The sequence below is a fragment of the Dipodomys merriami genome, unplaced genomic scaffold (assembly GCF_024711535.1).
Source record: "Dipodomys merriami isolate MVZ:Mamm:240054 unplaced genomic scaffold, mDipMer1.0.p SCAF_348, whole genome shotgun sequence".
Lineage (NCBI taxonomy): Eukaryota > Metazoa > Chordata > Mammalia > Rodentia > Heteromyidae > Dipodomys > Dipodomys merriami.
The window spans coordinates 328466-348450 of NW_027205026.1; the positions used below are offsets into that span (position 1 = coordinate 328466).

Below are 19985 nucleotides of genomic sequence, written 5' to 3' on the forward strand. Positions count from 1 at the left end.
GTCCCCCACCTTCCCCAGGGCGGGCTTGGGGGGCTGTGTCCCCCACCTTCCCCCGTGCTTGGGGGCCTGTGTCCCCCACCTTCCCCAGGGCGGGCTTGGGGGGCTGTGTCCCCCACCTTCCCCAGGGCGGGCTTGGGGGGCTGTGTCCCCCAGCGTCGGCAGTGCGGGCTCTGAGTCGGGCGGCCCTGCGGGCTGACCCGCTGACCCTCCGGCCCTGCGTCCTCACTGAGGTCGAGGACCTCCGCACAAGGGCAGGAGGCCCGCCCGCATGTCCGCCGACGCCCGTGACAAGCCGGGGCTCGAGGGCGAATCGGCGCCGCGGTGGAGGCCGCCGGGACTCGCTTCAAAGGGAGCCCGCAGAGTGCGCGCGGGCCCGGAGGCCGCGAACCGCGCAGGCGCGCGGGGGCGCGGCGCCGCGGCCTTCCGGGCTGGGCCTCGCCCACGCCCCCAGGGGCGGGGCGGCGCAGAAACCACGCCCTCTGCGTCGCGGCCGGCGCCTCGGGGCGGGGCCGGCGTCTGGCGGAAGTTCGCGGCCGGCGGCGGCTGGAGGCGGCTGGGCCCGACGGCGCGCGCCGCCCGGGTCTCCGGCCCGTCCTAGCGGGCGAGGGGCACGGCTGGCCGGTCCGCGGGGCGGGGCACTGCCGGAGCGCCGCGCCGCGCCCGCCGGGATGGGCAGCAGCTCGCTGTCCGAGGACTACCGCCTGTGCCTGGAGCGCGAGCTGCGGCGGGGCCGCGCGGGCGTGTGCGGGGACCCCTCGCTGCGCGCGGTGCTCTGGCAGATCCTGGTGGAGGACTTCGACCTGCACGGGGCGCTGCAGGACGACGCCCCGGCGCTGCTCTCCGACGGCCTGTGGGGCCGGGCCGACCTGGCGCCCGCGCTGCGCGACCTGGCCCGCGCCTTCGAGCTCCTGGAGCTGGCCGCCGTGCACCTCTACCTGCTGCCCTGGCGGAAGGAGTTCACCACCATCAAGGTGGGGCGGCCGGGGGCGCGCGAAGGGGGGCGCGGCCGGGGGCGGGCGCGCGGAGGGGCGGAGGGGACCGCGCAAAGGCGCGGGCGCGGCCGGGGGTGGGCGCGCGGAGGAGCGGAGGGGGGGCGTGCAGGGGGGCGCGGCCGGGGGCGGGCGCACGCAGGGGCGGAGGGGCGGAGGGGGGGCGCGGCCGGGGGCGGGCGCACGCAGGGGCGGAGGGGGGGGCGCGGCCGGGGGCGGGCGCACGCAGGGGCGGAGGGGGGCGCCGCAGGCGGGCAGGCGCGCGGAGGGGCGGAGGGGGGCGCCGCAGGCGGGCAGGCGCGCGGAGGGGGGCGCGCGGAGGGGCGGAGGGGGGGCGCGCGGAGGGGGGGGCGCGCAGGCGGGCAGGCGCACGGAGGGGGGGCGGGCAGGCGCACGGAGGGGGGGGCGCGCAGGCGGGCAGGCGCACGGAGGGGGGCGCGCGGAGGGGCGGAGGGGGGGCGCGCAGGCGGGCAGGCGCACGGAGGGGGGCGCGCGGAGGGGGGGCGCGCAGGCGGGCAGGCGCACGGAGGGGGGGCGCGCAGGCGGGCAGGCGCGCGGGCTCCGGCTCTCTCCGCGCGTCACCGCGCGCGTGGGCGGGCTGCGCCCCCGCCGTTGCCGAGGCAACCGCGGAGCCCGGGCGGGGCGCTGGAGGGGCCGCCGGTGCCGGGTCCCCGGAGTCTTCATTCCTCCGGTCCGGCGAGAGAGGAGGAGGGGGGCCGGGCGGCCCTCGGAGGAGCTCCCTCCCGGCTGGTTCCATTGCCACCTCCGCTGGGCTGGCCGCCGCCGCCGGCCCTGAGGTGATCCAGGAAGCAGAGAATAGCGTTTAATAGCTACTCACTGGGCGCGGTAGCGCCGAGACACGAGGATTTCTTTCTGGGCTTGGACTCGGGGCCTGGGCACTGTCCTTGAGCTCTTACCACGTGAGCCACAGCACCACTTCTGGCTTTTCCCGTTTATGTGGTGCTGAGGAATTGAACCCAGGGCCTCATGCATGCTAGTCAAGCACTCTACCACTGAGCCACCTTCCCAGCCCCAGACAGGATAATTTCAGGCTTAAGGACAGCCTGAGCTATGTAGTGAAGATCTTGTCTCAAAAACAAAAACAAGCCAGGCACTGGTGGCTCACGCCTGTAATCCAAGATACTCAGGCTCAGATCAGGGTTCAAAGCCAGCCCGGCAGGAAAGGTCCTGCGGTGAGATTCTTATCTCCAATAAACTACCAGAAAATCGGAAGTGGTGCTGTGTGCGCTCGCTTTGAGCCGAAGAGCTGAGGGACAGCGCCCAGGCTGAGTTCAAGCCCCATGACTGACAAAAACAACAACAACAAAAAAAACCAGGGCTGGGAAGGTGGCTCAGTGGTAGAGTGCTTGCCTTGCATGCATGAGGCCCTGGGTAAGATTCCTCAGCACCACATAAGCAAAAAGAAAAAAGCCGGGAGTGGCGCTGTGGCTCAAGGCCCAGAGTTCAAGCCCCACGAACCAAAAGAAAACGAAAAACCCTATTAGCCTAGTATGAGCCTAGCATACAAGTTGTAGCAGGGTATCAAATTGGAGGCAAGGCTAAGCTACATGATGAGATCTCAAAAACACAAGGGCTGAGGGGGCCGGGCATGTGGCTTGGTAGACTACTTGCCTGGCATGCATGAAGCCCTGGGTTCCATTCCTTAATACCACATACACAGAGAAAGCTGGAAGTGGTGCTGTGGCTCAAATGGTAGAGTGCTAGCCTTGAAAAGAAGCAGCTCAGGGACAGTGCCCAGGCCCTGAGTTCAAGCCCAGCACTGGCACAAAAAAGAACAAGTGAAAACCAAGGGTTGTTGGTACATGTCAGAGAGAGGGTACCTGCCTGGTGTGCATGATGCCCTTGATTGAAACCCCAGCATGAGGGAGGGGGGACAATAAGGCAAATGTCTGACCTCCTGACCTGGAGTGTAGAGATGGTTTTTGTTTTGAGCCAGGTGATGTGTATGTATTTGGGCACTGTCAGTGGGCTTTTTTTTTTTTTTTTTTTTGGTCAGTCGTGGGGCTTGAACTCTGGGCCTGGGCGCTGTCCCTGAGCTCTTCAGCTCAAGGCAAGCGCTCTGCTGCTTGAGCCCCAGCGCCACTTCCAATTTTCTAGTGGTTTATTGGAGATAAGAGTCTCACACTTTCCTGTCTGGGCTGGCTTTGAATCACGATCCTCAGATCTCAGCCTCCTAAGCAGCTGGGATTACAGGCGTGAGCCACTGGCACCTGGCTCAGTGAGCTGCTTTGTGTGTGTGTGTGTGTGTGTGTGTGTGCAAGGCTAGTGTTCTACCATTTGAGTCAAAGCTCTCCTTCCCGATTATTGGTGGCTAATTGGAGATAAGAGTCTCATGGATCTCCTGGCCCCAGAAAAGGCCCAGGGGGAGACTGGGGTGCTCAGACCTCAGCTTCCAGAGTAGCTAGGACTATAGAGATGAACCAGGAGTTCCCAGTCCAGGTGACTATTATTTTTAACTGAAATGTGTAGTCTTAGTGAGGCTGAGATCTGAAGATCATGGTGGTTCAAAGCAATCCAGGCAGGAAAGTCTGTGAGACTCTTCTCACCAATTAATTATTTTAAAAAAAAACTCTTAGAAGTGGAGCTGAGACTCAGTACAGCACTAGTCTTGAGCAACAGGCTTAGGAACAGTGCCCAGGCCCTGCGTTCAAGCTCCAGGACAGGCACGCATGCAGGCACACATGCATGCACAAAAACAACTTTAGCATGTTAACATCCAGGCCTGCCTCAGGTGAGTTAGACCAGTCTTGGGATGGGCAGATTCAGAAGCTTTGGTCTGGCCAAAGCAGGGCTGGCTAAGCCTGGATGGGCAGCCCGCCACCCATTAGAGGACGGTCTGGGGTCCCGCTGTGACCAGGCCCCTCCTTTGCAGACCTTCTCTGGAGGCTATGTGCATGTGCTGAAAGGCGTGCTCTCCGAGGAGCTCCTCATTAGAAGCTTCCAGAAGATGGGCTACGTGCGCCGGGACCACCACCGCCTGACGGTGGCTGCTCTGCCTCCCGCCTGCCAGTTGGTGCAGGTGGCCCTGGGCTGCTTTGCGCTTCGGCTGGAGTGTGAGATCCTGGGTGAGGTGCTGGCACAGCTGGGCACCAGCGTACTGCCAGCAGAAGAACTGCTACAGGCACGGCGGGCCAGTGGGGACGTGGCCTCCTGTGTGGCCTGGCTGCAGCAGCGTTTGGCCCAAGATGAGGAGCCACCACCCCTGCCCCCCCGGGGCGCCTCTGCCTTTGGGGTCCCGTTAGACCTGTACAGGGATCTGCAGGGTGACGAGGGCTTGGAGGAAGCCAGCCTGTATGAAGAGCCCTCCCCGGGGCCAGACTCGCCTCCTGTGGAACTGAGCTATAGGCCACCGCTCTGGGAGCAGAGTGCCAAACTATGGGGGTCCGGGGGCCGGTCCTGGGAGCCCCCAGCCGAGGACCTGCCTCAGGCTAGCAGCTCACCCTATGGGGCCCTAGAGGAGGAGCTGGAGCCCGAGCCCTCTGCCTTCTCCTTTCTGTCCCTGCGCCGAGAGCTGAGTCGGCCTGAGGACCTGGCTGTTGCGGAGGTCCCTGGGAGCCCTGGGCAGGCCAGCCCCCGGCACAGCCAAGTAGGGGAAGCACCAGCGTCCGCCTACGGGCCTGTCCCTGAACCCCTGGCCTACCAAGCACACAGCTGTCTGGCTCCTGGAGCCCTGCCCACCCTCTGCTGTGACACCTGTCACCAGCTACATGCTGCCCACTGTGCAGCCCTGCCAGCTTGCCGTCCAGGTCACTCGCTGCGTGTCCTGCTGGGCGACACGCAGAGGCGCCTGTGGCTGCAGCGGGCACAGATGGACACCCTGCTGTATGACAGCCCCGGGCCACGCCCCTAAGCCCACCTGCGCCCCAAGTCCCATGGGTGCAGGAGTTTCCATGGTGCTTCTCCTGGGGAGTGGCTTTGCCCACTGGCTGCTCTGGCCTTCTGTCCTCAGGGGAGTCCAGGCTCTACCCACTGGGAGGGGCAAAGCCTTCAACAAGTCACTCCAGTCTGAGGTCTCAGCCTTAGCTAGCAGCAGGTCCTAAGCCAGACTAACAAGGACCTTCCCAGAAGTCTTTGTCCTCATGCCCAGAGGTGCTCAGTAGCGGGCCAAACCTGTTCCAAAGAGGACCCCCCCCCCCTTCCCTTTAGAAGTTGGCCAACAGCCTGTGGCTCAGGACATAGCCCCCACGTGCCTGAGATCCTCCAGGCCTGCAGCTGGCGCTCCTCCTGGCGTCACAGTCTGGAGGTGTCAGTAGCTGTAGAGGTCTGGCAGCAGGAAGTGCTGGCTGAGGAAAGGACTGATTCTCGGTACCCAGCTGCCTCACTAAGGAAGCTCCGAGTCCTGCAGCCATCTCACTGGTTGGCTGTCCGTGATGGGGCCATGCAGCTGCTGCCGGGCAGCACAACAGACACACACACGGGGGGAGCCGTGGTCCCCTAGCCTGGAGGGGACAACTACTGTTCTGCATGACCCTCAGCTCAGCTTGCGCTGTGTCCCTGCCCCAATCCCTCTCCCCGGCCCACTCACTGCCATGTTGCATAGCACATTAAAAGACAATTTGAGACCTTGTTAGAGATGCTTTTATTTCTTCCCCTGGGGTGGGAGCCTGCTGCCTCTCCTGGCAGCAGGGCTATTCCAGGGCCTGTCGAGGCCCGCCAGGCCTGGTCCCTCCTCCTCACCAGGGGCACCCTAGGAGTTACCATCACCTGTGCCCTGGGTGGCCTGTGAGATCCGGTGTGAGTGGTGTGATGATCCGAGGCTTGCTTCGAAGGCCTGTGCCCAGACTCCAAGACTCCACTCCGTTGGGCCAGCAGTTTCTGCCCTGCTCTTGCCAGATGGCCCCTCCTTGTGCACGGGCCTGCAGTCCCTGTCAGCCTGGCTCGGAGGGGAGCTGCCTGTCCACTGCTGACGCATGGTCTGGGGAGGGCATGTCGTCCAGTCTCAGGGCTTGCCTCGCCTACTCTGGCCCTCAGCTGTGGCAGGAGCAGCCCGCTTATTGCGGTGGTGTGGGAAGGTGGGCATGAGTTCCGGCTCACAGGCTGTAGGATACACAGGGTGCTGGCTGGGGATGGGTTCCCGGGGATACCTGGCTGCAGGTCATGATCCAGAACTGCCCCCCCCACCTCCCCCTCCCCCCAGGGATGCTCAGTTCTGTCCTCCCCACAGGCACAGCTGTGCACTAGGAGCCCTCTTGGCACAAACAAAAAGGGCCACTGGCAAAGCTCCCGAAGTGCAGGGCCCAAGACAGTCTGGGGAACTCACGTAGAGGCTTCTCCTTGAAGTAGGAGCTCTCCAAGCAGTCTGCTGCTGTTGCCCTGTAGAAAGACACCTAGTACTGAGGCCCTGGCCTCGTGAGCCTGTGTTCCTCACACCCCTGCCTAGCCCAACAATCTCCAGAAAGAAAAAGTGGACAGTTAAAAACAGGTTGGGGCGGGGCTCTGGTAGCTCACACCTGTAATCCTACTCAGGAGGCTCAGATCTGAGGATCATGGTTCAAAGCCAGCCAAGGCAGGAAAGTCCCATGAGACCATCTCCAGTTAACGAAAACCCAAAAATGGTGCTGTGGCTCAAGTGGTAGAGTGCTCACCTTGAGCTGAAGAGCTCAGGGACAGCACCCAGGCCTAGGGTTCAAGCCCCATGACCGACAAAAAAACAGGTTGGGGGCTGGGGATGTGGCTTAGTGGTAGATGCTTGCTTAGCATTTGAAGCCCTGGGTTTGATTCTTCAGTACCCCATAAACAAAAGACTGGAAGTGGCGCTGTGGCTCAGGTGGTAGAGTGCTAGCCTTGAGCAAAAGCAGCTCGGGCAGAGCCCAGCCCTGAGTTCAAGCCCCAGGACTGGCAAAATATAAAAAGAAAAATAGGCTGGGGGCCCAAAACTGACAAGAGCTTCAGATTGGACTCCAATAACCCAGGAGAGCAAATGGGGTGCCTGGTGTACAGGCAGCTACATGTCTGAGGGGGAGTGTCTAGCCCATCTTCTGAGAAACCACCAAAAAACACATTTTTAGTTGGATTTGGGTGTAGCTCAATAGTAGAACACTTGCATGTAAAGGTCCTAGGTTCAATCCCAAGCACCACAGAAAATAAGGGGGAACTGAAAGTGACTCAAGTGCTAGTGTGTTAGCTGTGAATGAAAAAGCAGGGTGGACACCCCTGGCTGAGTTCAAGCTGCAATGTCACCTGCACATGAATCACACACGCACACACACGTAACACACGGGGACTCAAATCAGCATCACACCTTTTCTTGGGGTCATACATGAACAGGAAGTTGAGCAGGCGCAGTCCAGCCTCTGACAGCCATGGGAACTTGTGCTTGAGGTTGTTGTAGGGCTGCTTTCGCAGGCTGTACTGGTTGGCCAGTGGGAGCTTGGAAAAACCCTGTGGGAGGTAGTAGATGAAACCACAGTAGGGCCAGGCCCAGACAGAGGTTCACGACTGCACAGGGCACCCACCGGCCAGATGTTCTCACTGGGTGTCCCCAGCAGCTGTACAATCAGGTCGATCTGGTGGATCTCAGAAGTGCCAGGGAGGAGAGGCTTATGGGCCAGCAGCTCAGCCAGGATGCAGCCCACAGCCCTGCAGGAAGAGCAGCCAGGCCTCCACACCATGTCACGGTGCCCGTGAGGGAAGGGACAGACAACTGCAAAGCTCCCCACAGGACCAGTGACAAGGGCAGGCCTGCTCCTGCAAACACTCAAGCTGCCTTCTCATGCTTCCTCTTGGATCCCAGGCAGGCCCAGTCCCTGGGGGCTGGCAAACACTCCGGCCCCACTCCTGCCCCTGTCCTGGGGCTGGCCCCAGGAGCACCAGCCAAGCTTACCACATATCGATGCTGGTGGTCTGGGTGGTGGTTCCTAGCAGCAGCTCGGGGGCTCGGTACCTGCAGACAAAGGCCTTACTTCACCTCTGGCCAGTCTGACATGCAGCCCAAGGTGAGCCTCCACTGGAAGCGCTAGAGGGCCCAACAGGATTACACCGGGATACACACAGTTACAGCTGTCACTGGAGAAAGCCACAGGCCCTCAGCACAGACCTATGCCTACCAGCCCAATTTTGGATGGGGCTACGTGACAAGAGTGCCTACGTTAAGATCTTAAGAGTCTAAAGGACTCCAGTCTCCTGCAGCTCTGGCTTTAAAAACAAAGTGCTGGGCACTAGTGGCTCACGCCTGTGATCCTATATTCAGGAGGCTTAGATCTGAGGATTGAGATTCAAAGCCAACCTTGAGCAGGAAAATCCACGACAGTTATCTCCAATTAATAACCAGAAAAACTAGAAATGGAGCTGTGGTTAAAGTGGTAATCTTGAACACAAAAACTCAGGGACAGCACCCAGACCCAGAGTTCAAGCCCCAGGACCAGCAGAAACAAATGATAAAAAAAAAAAGAAAGAAAGAAAGAAAGAAAGAAAAGAAAAGCCCTCCCTTCAGGGGGAGGCGAAACCTACTCCAAAATGGCTTTAGAGCCAGGCTATTTCTGAGTACCTTAGAGCAAGATAACGTCCAGCCTAGATGGGAGGTGCATCTGGGTCACTGAGTTGCTGAGCCTGGCTGCCACCCTTTTCCTTGGACCCGCAGCACCCGGTGTGCAGCCCCATTCTGTGCATTTCTAACATCAGCCTTACACTTTCAAAGGACTCACCAGAGGGTAACCACCTTGGGGGTCATTGGCTTTACTGGAACACCATAGGCGCGAGCTAGGCCGAAATCAGCTACAGCAGAGGCAGAGGGGAGGGAGCGTGTCACTCAGTAAGGGCTGACCCACTGTCAGTGCACTGAGCCAGACTTGGGTACCCTAGGGCCAAGCAGACACAGACAGGCCAGCCTCCAGCTACCAGGGCACGTAAGTGAGCACCAGAACCCGCCCCAAGGATGTGCTGATGGAAAGCCACTCCATCCAGACAGAGCCTGCACCCACCTGTCTTCACACAGCCCTTGTCTGTCATGAGCAGGTTGGAGACCTTCAGGTCCCTGTGACAGAAGAGAACACTAGTTGCAGGAAGCGGCACCACAGTGGATACACACTATCGGTCACATCTGAGCCTTATACAAGCAGTGACCTTTGGGTGGGCCGTAGGCTAAGAGAGGTGGGCAACAGTGAGGACACTAGCTCTCAGTAGCCAAGGGAGCGGCAGCGCCGGGCCACTGCTCCAGCAGGGCCAACACAAGCCACACAGCAGGGATCCAGGGCTTCAAGGCCCTTTCCAGTTGCAGCCAGCCCCTCACTTAAGACTTCAGGCCGGGCTGGTGAAGTGCTCTGCTCACCTGGCCTTTGGGCTACTCTCTCCACCCACCCTATTTTCCAGAAGGGAGACCGATGGGACTTTCCAGACTTGTTTGCTCCTAGCTCCTTCATGGGGAGCAATGAAAATGTCTACAGGTGCCTGTTCCTGTCCTGCAGGCACTTGGAATAAGTGCCGTGGAGAGCAGAACCGTCTTGGCCCTGACCCTTTTGCTCTCCTCCTGCTGCCCCTGCCCACCTGTGGATGATGAAGTTCCTGTGCAGGTACTGGAGGCCCTTGAGCACCTGTAGCACAATACACTTGACCTGTGTGGAGGGCCAGAGGAGTTAGGGAGAGCTGAGGATGTTGCCTGGCCACACCACCTCTGTCTACGACTCCAAGAGCAGCAGCTGACAGCCTAGAGCCTGGTATGGCTGTGTCTGCAGAGACACTGCTGCCTTCCTCCCCTCCAGCTGCTTGTTGTGGGCTGGGAGGCTCGAAGCTCATTTGTGGGCTCCTGTAGTTCTGTGCCTCATTAAGTCTTGCTGGTGCCACATAGCAGACACACATCCCTAACAACAAACATGCACTGACTAAAGCCTATGAAATGGTCCCACCCATCTCCTGTGCACCTGGGACTCAGAAAACGGTGTTGGCATATTCTCCAGAAGGCTGGCGAGATCCTGCTCACAGTAACCCATCACCAGGAAGATGCTGGAAGGAAGAAAAAGGAAAGATGCACAGTACTTCCCATCTTCTCTCTAGAGCGGGCAAAGAACAAGACCTCCCCTGCTATAGACAGGATGACCTGGAAGCAGAAAGGCCTTATAAGCCAGGTAGGACCAAAGGGCAGGGGCAGGAGACTGTACCTCTCCAGGTGGTTTCCCACAACCACCTCCTTCAGTTCCACGATATTAGGATGGCGAAGGCGCAGGAGCAGTGTGATCTCCCGCAGACTGCTGATGGGGATGCCTGCAATCACAGGTGTGCCCATGAACCCCTCCACACTCTACCAACACCGAGGACAAGACGCTCAAGGAGCACCAGGCAGTACTAACAGCACTCTGCCAGCTATACTGCCAGCGGTACAGGGGACAAGCAGGGTGCTAGGGGATTTGGTGGGGTGGGTGAGAGCAGAGCTGAGCTGAGACAGGTGAGGTGGGTCACCCAACAGGAAAGGGTCTGGGGAGAGGGGACGGAGAGTGCCCCAAGCAGAGCTGCGGGAAGCCAGCAGGCCTCAGGGGCGCCTGGCCAGCTGCCTGGCAGGCCTCAGGGGCGCCTGGCCAGCTGCCTGGCAGGCCTCAGGGGCGCCTGGCGGGCCTCAGGGGCGCCTGGCGGGCCTCAGGGGCGCCTGGCAGGCCTCAGGGGCTGCCCGGTGGGCCTCAGGGGCGCCTGGCGGGCCTCAGGGGCGCCTGGCAGGCCTCAGGGGCCCCCGGCCGGCTGCCCAGCGGGCTTCAGGGGCTGCCCGGTGGGCCTCAGGGGCCCCCGGCCGGCTGCCTGGCAGGCCTCAGGGGTGCCTGGCAGGCCTCAGGGGCGCCCGGCCGGCTGACCAGCCTCTGAAATGGGTCCTCGCAAACCACAGGCAGCTTTCACCTCACTGCCAAGTCCCAGAGAGGTAGTTTTGTGCCTTCTCCACTCACCATCTTTCTCCTTGTCCATCCGCACCTTCTTCAGAGCAACAATCTCATCTGTCTGGGTGTCCCGGGCCCGATCTAGAGAATGGGAACAGGTGCCTGAAAGCTGTTCCAGGCTCCCTCCCCTCACACCACCTCCCCTCACCCCTCCCTCCCCGGTGGACACCACCTCCCCTCACCCCTCACCCCTCCCCGGTGGACACCACCTCCCCTCCCCGGTGGACACTACCTCCCCTCACCCCTCCCCACCCCGGTGGACACCACCTCCCCTCACCCCTCACCCCTCCCCGGTGGACACCACCTCCCCTCACCCCTCCCCACCCCGGTGGACACCACCTCCCCTCACCCCTCACCGGTGGACACCACCTCCCCTCACCCCTCCCCACCCCGGTGGACACCACCTCCCCTCACCCCTCACCACCCCGGTGGACACCACCTCCCCTCACCCCTCCCCTCCCCGGTGGACACCACCTCCCCTCACCCCTCCCCACCCCGGTGGACACCACCTCCCCTCACCCCTCACCACCCCGGTGGACACCACCTCCCCTCACCCCTCCCCTCCCCGGTGGACACCACCTCCCCTCCCCGGTGGACACTACCTCCCCTCACCCCTCCCCACCCCGGTGGACACCACCTCCCCTCACCCCTCACCCCTCCCCGGTGGACACCACCTCCCCTCACCCCTCCCCACCCCGGTGGACACCACCTCCCCTCACCCCTCACCCCTCCCCGGTGGACACCACCTCCCCTCACCCCTCCCCACCCCGGTGGACACCACCTCCCCTCACCCCTCACCCCTCCCCGGTGGACACCACCTCCCCTCACCCCTCCCCACCCCGGTGGACACCACCTCCCCTCACCCCTCACCACCCCGGTGGACACCACCTCCCCTCACCCCTCCCCTCCCCGGTGGACACCACCTCCCCTCACCCCTCCCCTCCCCGGTGGACACTACCTCCCCTCACCCCTCCCCTCCCCGGTGGACACCACCTCCCCTCACCCCTCCCCGGTGGACACCACCTCCCCTCACCCCTCCCCTCCCCGGTGGACACCACCTCCCCTCACCCCTCACCCCTCCCCGGTGGACACCACCTCCCCTCACCCCTCCCCACCCCGGTGGACACCACCTCCCCTCACCCCTCCCCACCCCGGTGGACACCACCTCCCCTCACCCCTCCCCGGGCCCGCCCGCCCCGGTGGACGCCGCGTCCGCGCACACACGATGCCGTAGGTGCCCTCGCCGATGCGGTTCAGCTTCTCAAACTCCTTCACGCTCCGGCACCGCCCCAGCTGAAAGGGAGACGCGGATGGACGCGCGCCCGGCCGGGAACAGAGCCCGCCCTCCGTCGCTTCCCCCGCCCCCTCCCACCGCCCCCTCCCGCCGCCCCCCGCCCCCGCCCCCTCCGGCCTCCCCCGCCCCCCGCCCCCTCCCGCCCCCTCCCCCCGCCCCCCGCCCCCCGCCCCCGCCGGCCTCCCCCGCCCCCCGCCCCCTCCCGCCCCCTCCCACCGCCCCCCTCCCACCGCCCCCTCCCGCCGCCCCCTCCGGCCTCCCCCGCCCCCCGCCCCCCGCCCCCGCCCCCGCCCCCTCCCGCCGCCCCCTCCCGCCGCCCCCGCCCCCCGCCCCCCGCCCCCGCCCCCGCCCCCTCCCGCCGCCCCCGCCCCCCGCCCCCCGCCCCCGCCCCCTCCCGCCGCCCCCTCCCACCGCCCCCTCCCGCCCCCCGCCCCCGCCCCCTCCCGCCCCCTCCCACCGCCCCCGCCCCCCCGCCCCCTCCCGCCCCCCGCCCCCGCCCCCTCCCGCCCCCTCCCCCGCCTTCCTTCCCCCTCCCCCGCCCCCTCCCGCCCCCTCCGGCCTCCCCCGCTCCCCGCCCCCTCCCCCTCCCGCCCTCTCCCCCGCCCCCTCCCGCCCTCCCCCCGCCCCCTCCCGCCCCCTCCCCCGCCTTCCTTCCCCCTCCCGCCCTCCCCCCGCCCCCTCCCGCCCTCTCCCCCGCCTTCCTTCCCCCTCCCGCCCTCCCCCCGCCCCCTCCCGCCCCCTCCCCCGCCTTCCTTCCCCCTCCCGCCCTCCCCCCGCCCCCTCCCGCCCCCTCCCCCGCCTTCCTTCCCCCTCCCCCGCCCCCTCCCGCCCCCTCCGGCCTCCCCCGCTCCCCGCCCCCTCCCCCTCCCGCCCTCTCCCCCTCCCCCTCCCGCCCTCTCCCCCGCCCCCTCCCGCCCTCCCCCCGCCCCCTCCCGCCCCCTCCCCCGCCTTCCTTCCCCCTCCCGCCCTCCCCCCGCCCCCTCCCGCCCTCTCCCCCGCCTTCCTTCCCCCTCCCGCCCTCCCCCCGCCCCCTCCCGCCCCCTCCCCCGCCTTCCTTCCCCCTCCCGCCCTCCCCCCGCCCCCTCCCGCCCCCTCCCCCGCCTTCCTTCCCCCTCCCGCCCTCCCCCCGCCCCCTCCCGCCCTCCCCCCGCCTTCCTTCCCCCTCCCCCGCCCCCTCCCGCCCTCCCCCCGCCTTCCTTCCCCCTCCCCCGCCCCCTCCCGCCCTGCCCGTCGCACCCTGTGCTCGGGGGGCACCGTGAAGGAGCCTTCGGTGCGGATGCTTTTCAGGCGGATCTGCTCCGGCTCCGGATCCGGCTCCGCCATGCCGCGCCCGGCTGCGCGCGCCGCCCCGCCCCGACACGTGACCCGCGACTTCCGGCCCGGCCGCCGCGGAGGGCGGGGCGCGCGCCAGCCTCCCGGGCCGCCGGCGTGACCCCGGAGGACGCCCGCGCCGCTCCCCTCCCCTCAATAGCTGCGGGCGGCCCGCGGTCCTGCGGGGCTCCCCTGCCCCGCCCCCTGCCCCGCCCCCTGCCCTGCCGCCTGCCACGCCACGCCGCCACGCCACGCCGCCACGCCACGCCGCCACGCCCCCTGCCGCCACGCCCCCTGCCCTGCCGCCTGCCACGCCCCGCCCCCTGCCGCCTGCCACGCCCCCTGCCCTGCCGCCTGCCACGCCCCCTGCCCTGCCGCCTGCCACGCCCCCTGCCCTGCCGCCTGCCACGCCCCGCCCCCTGCCGCCTGCCACGCCCCCTGCCCTGCCGCCTGCCACGCCCCGCCACCCCCCGCCGCAGCGCCCTCCGTCCCGCACCGCCGCCGCCCGCACCGCCCCCCTCACCGCCCCTCTCCACCCAAACCTCCTGCGGATCCCGGCGCGGTCCGCTCTTCCGGCGGGCGCCCAGCTGCCCCGGAGCGGGCTGGGGACCGAGAGGCTCTCCCAGCCCCGCCGGAGCCTGACCTCTGTGCCGGCGGCCTCGCCCCGGCCCAGGCCAGCCAGGCAGGGAAGCCTGAGGCCGTCTCCCAGGGCTCCCCGCGACACCGCCACCCGGAGCTGAGACTCAGCAAAGGAACCTGCCCGAGGAGCCAGGGCTGACCCAGCACCGGGTAGAGGGGGCAGGATGCAACACGAGCGCGAAGCCGTCTTTAAATAACGTCAGGGTCCCGTGATGTACTTTGATTTGGGCTTGGGCACCACCCTGCACCTTTTCTACTCAGCTCAAGGCTGTGCTCTACCACTTGAGCCACAGCACCACTTCTTTTTGGTGATTAATTGGAAATAGTCTGATCACCAAGCAGGGTACTGGTGGCTCAGGAGGCTGAGACCTGAGGATCGCGGTTCAAAGCCAGCCCGGGCAGGAGAGACCGCGAGACTCCTATCTCCAATAAACCACCAGAAAACCGGAAGTGGCGCTGTGGCTCAAGTGGTAGAGCGCTCGCCTTGAGCTGAAGAGCTGAGGGACAGCGCCCAGGCCCGGAGTTCAGGCCCCAGAACTGGCCAAAAAAAAAGTCTGATTGCCACCAACTTTGCTGCCTTGGCTGGCTTTGAATCATGATTCTCAGATCTCAGCCTTTGAGTAGTTAGGATTACAGGTGAGTCACCAGCACCCAGCTTTTTACTTTTTTTTTTTTTTTTTTTTGCCTGTACTACAGCTTAAACCCAAGGCCTTGTGTTTTCACTTGGTGGCTCATGGCTGGCATGCTACCATTTGAGCCATGACTTCAGCCTATTTTTTGTTGTTGTTGGTTGAGATGGTCTCTTCCACTTTTCCCTACACTGCATAGCCTGACACTTCCAACAGTGATGAGCTAGTTTATTCCTTTAGTATCACAGTATCTGAGCCAGTAGCTTCCCCCATATCTGTCTGCCAGTGGCTCTGGGGGGAAACGACCCAATGGTCACTTAGAGCCCATAGTGAGACTCAGTCGCAGCAAAGAAGGACAGCGACTGGAAGCTTCTGTTTACTCTTTGTCAGGCAGGTAGGCTGCTATTGTACTGGGGTTCCTGTGTCGGCGGTAGGGGCCCCATTCAGCCTGTTCCCGGATGGTCCTCTGCTCCTCACTTCCAGTGGAACTGTAGCTGACTATAGTCTCCTTTGAGGCCCGAGTGATGACGATCTGTGGAGTGATGGTGTTTTTCCTGCTTGACTGTTTTACATCAGGTTTCTCTAGAGGGAAAAAAAGACCCAGGCATTTAGCAGGTGTGAGGGAACGTCTTCAACAACACACACAAGGCCTGACTTAGGTACAAGTAAAGGAATCAGATTTGTAGTTACCAGGAAAAAATACCACATAAATATCCCAAAGCTCAAATAAATTCACCACTGCTATACACAGAGTAAATACTAATACCCTCTTTTTTGTGCTTTCTTTTATTGTTACTATAAAGGTGATATACAGATGGGTTATAGTTACAAAAGTCAGGAAATGAATGCATTTCTTTTTGGATAATGTTACCCCTTCCCTGACTTAGTTTTTCCCTTCTCTTCCTGCATACCCTCTTCAAGAAAGAAAACAGGAGGGGCTGGGATGTGGCTTAGTGGTACAGGGCTTGCCTAGCATTCATGACGTCCTGAGTTCTATTCCGCAATAGCACATACAGAGAAAAGGCCAGAAGTGGTGCTTTGGCTCAAGTGGTAGAGTGCTAGCCTTGAGCAAAAGCAGCTCAGGGGCAGTGCTCAAGCCCTGAGTTCAAGCCCTAGGACTGGAAAAAAGAAGAAAAAAAAAGAATCAGGAAAGATTCTTTAGGTTTTATGAGCTACAGAGGACCTGCAGGATGACAGACACAGGAAGGAAAGCAGGCGAGAAAGGCCTGTCTGCTCCCATGGCCATGGCTCAGATTCCCAAGTGCCAAAGGGTTCTAACTGGTAAATCCTCTGTGCAGAACTTGATTAACAGAAGGCGCTAGAAATGGGCACTTCTAATATTGCTAAGGTTACAGGGAATACATACCTGCTGTAAAGCTGTTGAGTTTCAGGTTTTAAAAGTAGACAGGCAGAGCTGGGGACCGGTGGCTCACGCCTGTAATCCTAGCTACTCAGGGGGCTGAGATCTGAGGATCACGGTTCAGAGCCAGCCCAGGCAGGAAAGTCTACAAGACTCTTATTTCGAATAAACTACCAGAAAACCAGAAGTGGTGCTGTGGCTCAAGTAGTAGAGTACTAGCTTTGAGCTGAAGAGCTCAGGGACAGCGTCCAGGCCCAGAGTTCAAGCCCCATGACCAAAAAAAAAAAAAAAAAAAAAAGTAAAGAAGTGCTGATTAGCCTCACTGGGCCAAGGCTAAGCACAGGCTTTAGGCCTCTGTTAGAACAGTACAGAGAGGTCTTTCCCCATATACATCCATATGTATCCAGAACATTCACAGTCTCTGTTGTTGTTGTTCTGGTCCTGGGGTTTGAAATCAGGGCCTGGGTGCTGTCCCTCAGCTCTTCTGCTTAAGGCTCAGAAAAAGCTGGAAGTGGTGCTGTGGCCCAAATTATAGAGCCTTAAGCACAAAGAGGCTCATGGATAGTTCCAGGCCCTGAGTTCAAGCCCAGGACTGGCAACAAATAAAACATATACATATATAATCAAATTGGTTTTTATTTTTATAAAGGTGAGTACAGAGGGGTTACAGTTTCAAATTGATTTCTATAAAGATCCTGGAGCTTGACCTCAAAGCCTGGGTGTTGTCTCTATAAACTTTTTTGCTTGAGACTAGCACTCTACCACTTGAACCACAGCTTTTTTTTTTTTTTTTTGTAGTTTAGTGGAGAGAAGAGTCCCATGAACTTTCCTGCCCAGAATGGTTCTGAACGTCGATCCTCAGATCTCAGCCTTCTGAGAAGCTAGGATTACAGGTATGAGCCACCAGCGCCCGTCTGGCGTCTGGCTCTTCCCGCCCCCCCCCCCCCCAACTCAGTGTCTCTCATGCTTGGCTTACTCATAGTTGGCAGTCTTGGCCCAGTGACCTTTGTTTCTGTGTGGCAGTACTAAAGCTTGAACTTGGACCTCGAGCTCTTGCTTAGCTTTTTCAATGTTGGAACTCTGCCACGTTTTCACTTATTTGGAGATAAGAGTCACAGATTTGCCAGTTCAGACTGGCTTTAAACTTCAATCCTCAGATTGTATCTCCTTAAGCAACAGGCATGAGCCATCAGTGCCTGGCAGAGAGAGAGAGAGAGAGAGAGAGAGAGAGAGAGAGAGAGAGAGAGAGAGAGAGTGTATGTGTGTGTGTGTGTGTGTGTGTGTGTGTGTTGATCCTGGGGCTTGAACTCAGGCCTGGGCGTTGACCCTGTGCTTTTTTTTTTTCTTCTCAAGGCTAGTGCTCTACTACTTGATCTGTAGCTCCACTTCCAACCTTTTTAGCAGTTTATTGGAAGTAACATTCTCATGACTTTCCTGTCCTAGCTGGCCTTGAACCTTGATCCTCAGATCTTAACCGTCTGAGTAGCTGGCACCTGTCAAGGGGAGCTGTTTTCAACATTAGTATAGTCAGCCTCTTCAACACCTTTTGTGCACTGCTGTAAATGTGAGACTGGGAGGTAAGATTGGGGACAGGGGAGAAAGACAATAAGGGGAAGGGAGGTGCTATCAAAGTTCACTATGTCTGTGGATGAAGATGGCATAATAAGACCCACTAAAAACTACTTAAAACTAAGAGATGGGGAAAATCATGAGTAACAGAAGCTGGGTGCCAGTGCCTGCCTGTTTAGCTACTCATCAGGCTGAGATCTGGGGATAGTGGTTTGAAGCCAGCCCAGGCAGGAAATTCTGAGACTCCTATCTCCAATTAACCACTAGAAATCTGGAAGTGATGCTGTGGTTCAAAGTGGTAGTGCCCTTGCCTTGAGCAAAAGCAGCTCAGAGATAGTGCCCGGGCCCTGAGTTCAAGCCTCAAGACAGAAAGAAAAATAAGTAATAAAGAAGATTAATCCTATCACATATAATATATGCAAACATGGAAATACCACAGCGAAACTTCTTTGTATAATTTGTAGACTAATTAAAAAATAACTTTTTTTCTCCAAGGATTAGACTCTCAACAGTGAGAAATCAGATGAAATACTTGCATCCTCATTTTTCCCTACTGACTTTGATATTTGCTCTTATCTATCTGGAAATTATGTTAGTGGGAGGCAGCAAAGGGCTTTGTGTAGTCTCCCCTCAGGCTCTGCGTCCCCTACTGGCCTTTCTAAGGCTCACAGCTCATCGCCTCTCCCGTTTTCAGATCCATCTCCAAAGCCATCCATTTTACCCATGCTAAAATAGGTGGAAGACTTCAGGCTTCATCTTGCTTTTGTGGCTTCATCTTCACCATATGCCCAAGGTGTGACCACACTAGGCTGCTTCTCAGTAAGTGGGCAAACTCTTTCACTCTCTTGTTTCACCCACAAATCTCTTCTCCATGATGGGCTTCCATCTTCAGGGGCTGCACTACACTCTGAGCAGTCTCTCTCGAGGCTTTGCTCCAAGGCTTTGACATACTGAAGTTTACCAGAAGTTACTCAGCCCTCCTGAGTGACATTGAGTGACCTCAAATCAAGCTCTCTCTGGACTGTTATGCATCTACCACTTTGGAGAGTACCTGACTTTGCACAGTCCACCAAGAATTCTGCAAATTCTCCTATGCCTAAGTCCTGAAACAAACGCCCCTAATCATTGATCTCAATGTCATTCTAGATATTCAAGAGGCTAAGATCTGCAGGGTCTCAATTTTGAAGCCAGCCTGGACAGAAAAGACTTAGAGATTCCATCTCCAAAAGTGGCCCGCAAATGGGCTGGGAAGGTGGCTCAGTGGTAGAGCGCTGGCCTTGAGCTGAAGAGCTGAGGGACAGCGCCCAGGCCCAGAGTTCAGGCCCCATGAATGGACCCAAAAAGAAAAAAAAATGGCCCGCAAAAAGCTGAGCTAGAGATACGGCCCAAACCAGTGCAAGCCCGAGTTCAGAGCCACGGGACCTCCGAGAAGAGGAGGGGCGCAGGGGGTGCCCCGCCTCCGGGGGAGGGGCTCAGGGGTGCCCCGCCTCCAGAGGGGCGGAAGGGGGGTGCCCCGCCTCCGGGGGAGGGGCGCAGGGGGTGCCCCGCCTCCGGGGGAGGGGCGCAGGGGGTGCCCCGCCTCCGGGGGAGGGGCGCAGGGGGTGCCCCGCCTCCAGAGGGGCGGAAGGGGGGTGCCCCGCCTCCGGGGGAGGGGCGCAGGGGGTGCCCCGCCTCCTGGGGAGGGGCGCAGGGGGTGCCCCGCCTCCGGAGGGGGGAAGCGGGTGCCCTACCTCCGGAGGAGGAGGAGGGCCGTTGGTGCTTGCCCGGCCCCAGCCCCTCGCCAAGGCTGCCGGCCTCCTTGGCCTCCTGGGATGGCTTCTTCGTCCACTTGTTCTTGGACTTGGGAACGGAATAGGCGAGCTCCTTCTTGTCCTCCTCTCCTAGAACAGATCATGGGGGACACCTGTGGGTACCGGGCTCCCGGCGCCGGCTCGGGCCAGGAATGGGAGGAGGCAGCTGGGCGGGGGGCCGCGGCGCCCCTTACCTTTATCCAGTTTGGTTTTGCTTCTGGAAAGGCCCATACGTGAGCCCACGGTCAGGCCGGCGCAGGCCGAGATGCCCGCACCTCCCGGGCGGGCCCAGGGAGTGATTCACAGAGCGGCTGGGCGGGCCGGTACCGCGCGGGTCGCCTAGGAAACCGAGCGACGCCCCGCCCCCCGCGGGCGCCCCGCCCCCCGCGGACGCCCCGCCCCCGCGGACGCCCCGCCCGCGCGTTGCCCCGCCCCTCGCGCGCGCCGCCCAGCGGGTCGCCACGGAAACCGCGCGATGCCCCGCCCCTCGCGCGCGCCGCCCAGCGGGTCGCCACGGAAACCGCGCGAT

General features: G+C 61.4%; 4 protein-coding genes across 8 annotated transcripts; 2 read left to right on the forward strand and 2 right to left on the reverse strand.

The window, feature by feature from the left end:
- Positions 1 to 531: 531 nt before the first annotated feature.
- On the forward strand, positions 532 to 5577 carry Spata2l (spermatogenesis associated 2 like). The gene is made up of 2 exons (XM_069987828.1): positions 532 to 971; positions 3883 to 5577. Exons 1-2 carry the CDS (start codon positions 669 to 671, stop codon positions 4858 to 4860), a joined length of 1281 nt encoding a protein of 426 aa, XP_069843929.1. The 5' UTR covers positions 532 to 668; the 3' UTR covers positions 4861 to 5577.
- Positions 5573 to 13548, reverse strand: Cdk10 (cyclin dependent kinase 10). Of its 5 annotated transcripts, none has more exons than XM_069987830.1 (13): positions 13395 to 13548; positions 12085 to 12157; positions 10874 to 10945; positions 10103 to 10205; positions 9866 to 9947; positions 9492 to 9559; positions 8930 to 8982; positions 8654 to 8723; positions 7834 to 7893; positions 7466 to 7589; positions 7252 to 7391; positions 6271 to 6323; positions 5573 to 5925 (listed from the first exon to the last, which is right to left on the reverse strand). In XM_069987830.1, the coding sequence occupies exons 1-13, from the start codon at positions 13479 to 13481 to the stop codon at positions 5879 to 5881; spliced, it is 1032 nt and encodes a 343-aa protein (XP_069843931.1). In that variant the 5' UTR covers positions 13482 to 13548; the 3' UTR covers positions 5573 to 5878. The 5 variants fall into 5 exon arrangements, with proteins under 5 accessions (XP_069843931.1, XP_069843930.1, XP_069843934.1 ...); XM_069987829.1 differs by having other exon boundaries at positions 5573 to 6047; positions 13395 to 13542; XM_069987833.1 differs by lacking the exon at positions 12085 to 12157 and having other exon boundaries at positions 5573 to 6047; positions 13395 to 13413.
- Positions 12246 to 12587, forward strand: LOC138803787 (uncharacterized proline-rich protein-like; the record flags this gene model as incomplete). The annotated part of the gene is made up of 2 exons (XM_069987874.1): positions 12246 to 12302; positions 12537 to 12587. Coding segments are annotated over 2 exons (108 nt in total), but the record flags the coding sequence as incomplete, so codon positions are not given.
- A 1400-nt stretch (positions 13549 to 14948) lies between the features above and the next one.
- On the reverse strand, positions 14949 to 19799 carry Spata33 (spermatogenesis associated 33). Its single transcript, XM_069987834.1, has 3 exons — positions 19651 to 19799; positions 19397 to 19546; positions 14949 to 15319 (listed from the first exon to the last, which is right to left on the reverse strand). The coding sequence occupies exons 1-3, from the start codon at positions 19685 to 19687 to the stop codon at positions 15114 to 15116; spliced, it is 393 nt and encodes a 130-aa protein (XP_069843935.1). The 5' UTR covers positions 19688 to 19799; the 3' UTR covers positions 14949 to 15113.
- Positions 19800 to 19985: the final 186 nt, after the last annotated feature.

Bases quoted from the DNA above. Each gene is read 5' to 3' on its own strand.
- Spata33 (XM_069987834.1), bottom strand. From the start codon at position 19,687: ATGGGCCTTTCCAGAAGCAAAACCAAACTGGATAAAG. The intron at 19,547-19,650 runs GTAAGGGGCGCC...GATCTGTTCTAG, and splicing joins CAAAACCAAACTGGATAAAG to GAGAGGAGGACAAGAAGGAG. The intron at 15,320-19,396 runs GTAGGGCACCCG...TTTTCCCTCTAG, and splicing joins GCCCTCCTCCTCCTCCGGAG to AGAAACCTGATGTAAAACAG.
- Spata2l (XM_069987828.1), top strand. From the start codon at position 669: ATGGGCAGCAGCTCGCTGTCCGAGGACTACCGCCTGTGCCTGGAGCGC. The intron at 972-3,882 runs GTGGGGCGGCCG...CCTCCTTTGCAG, and splicing joins AGGAGTTCACCACCATCAAG to ACCTTCTCTGGAGGCTATGT.
- Cdk10 (XM_069987829.1), bottom strand. From the start codon at position 13,481: ATGGCGGAGCCGGATCCGGAGCCGGAGCAGATCCGCCTGAAAAGCATC. The intron at 12,158-13,394 runs GTGCGACGGGCA...TCTCCCTTTCAG, and splicing joins CGGTGCCCCCCGAGCACAGG to CTGGGGCGGTGCCGGAGCGT. The intron at 9,948-10,102 runs GTACAGTCTCCT...TCTTCCTTCCAG, and splicing joins GTGGGAAACCACCTGGAGAG to CATCTTCCTGGTGATGGGTT.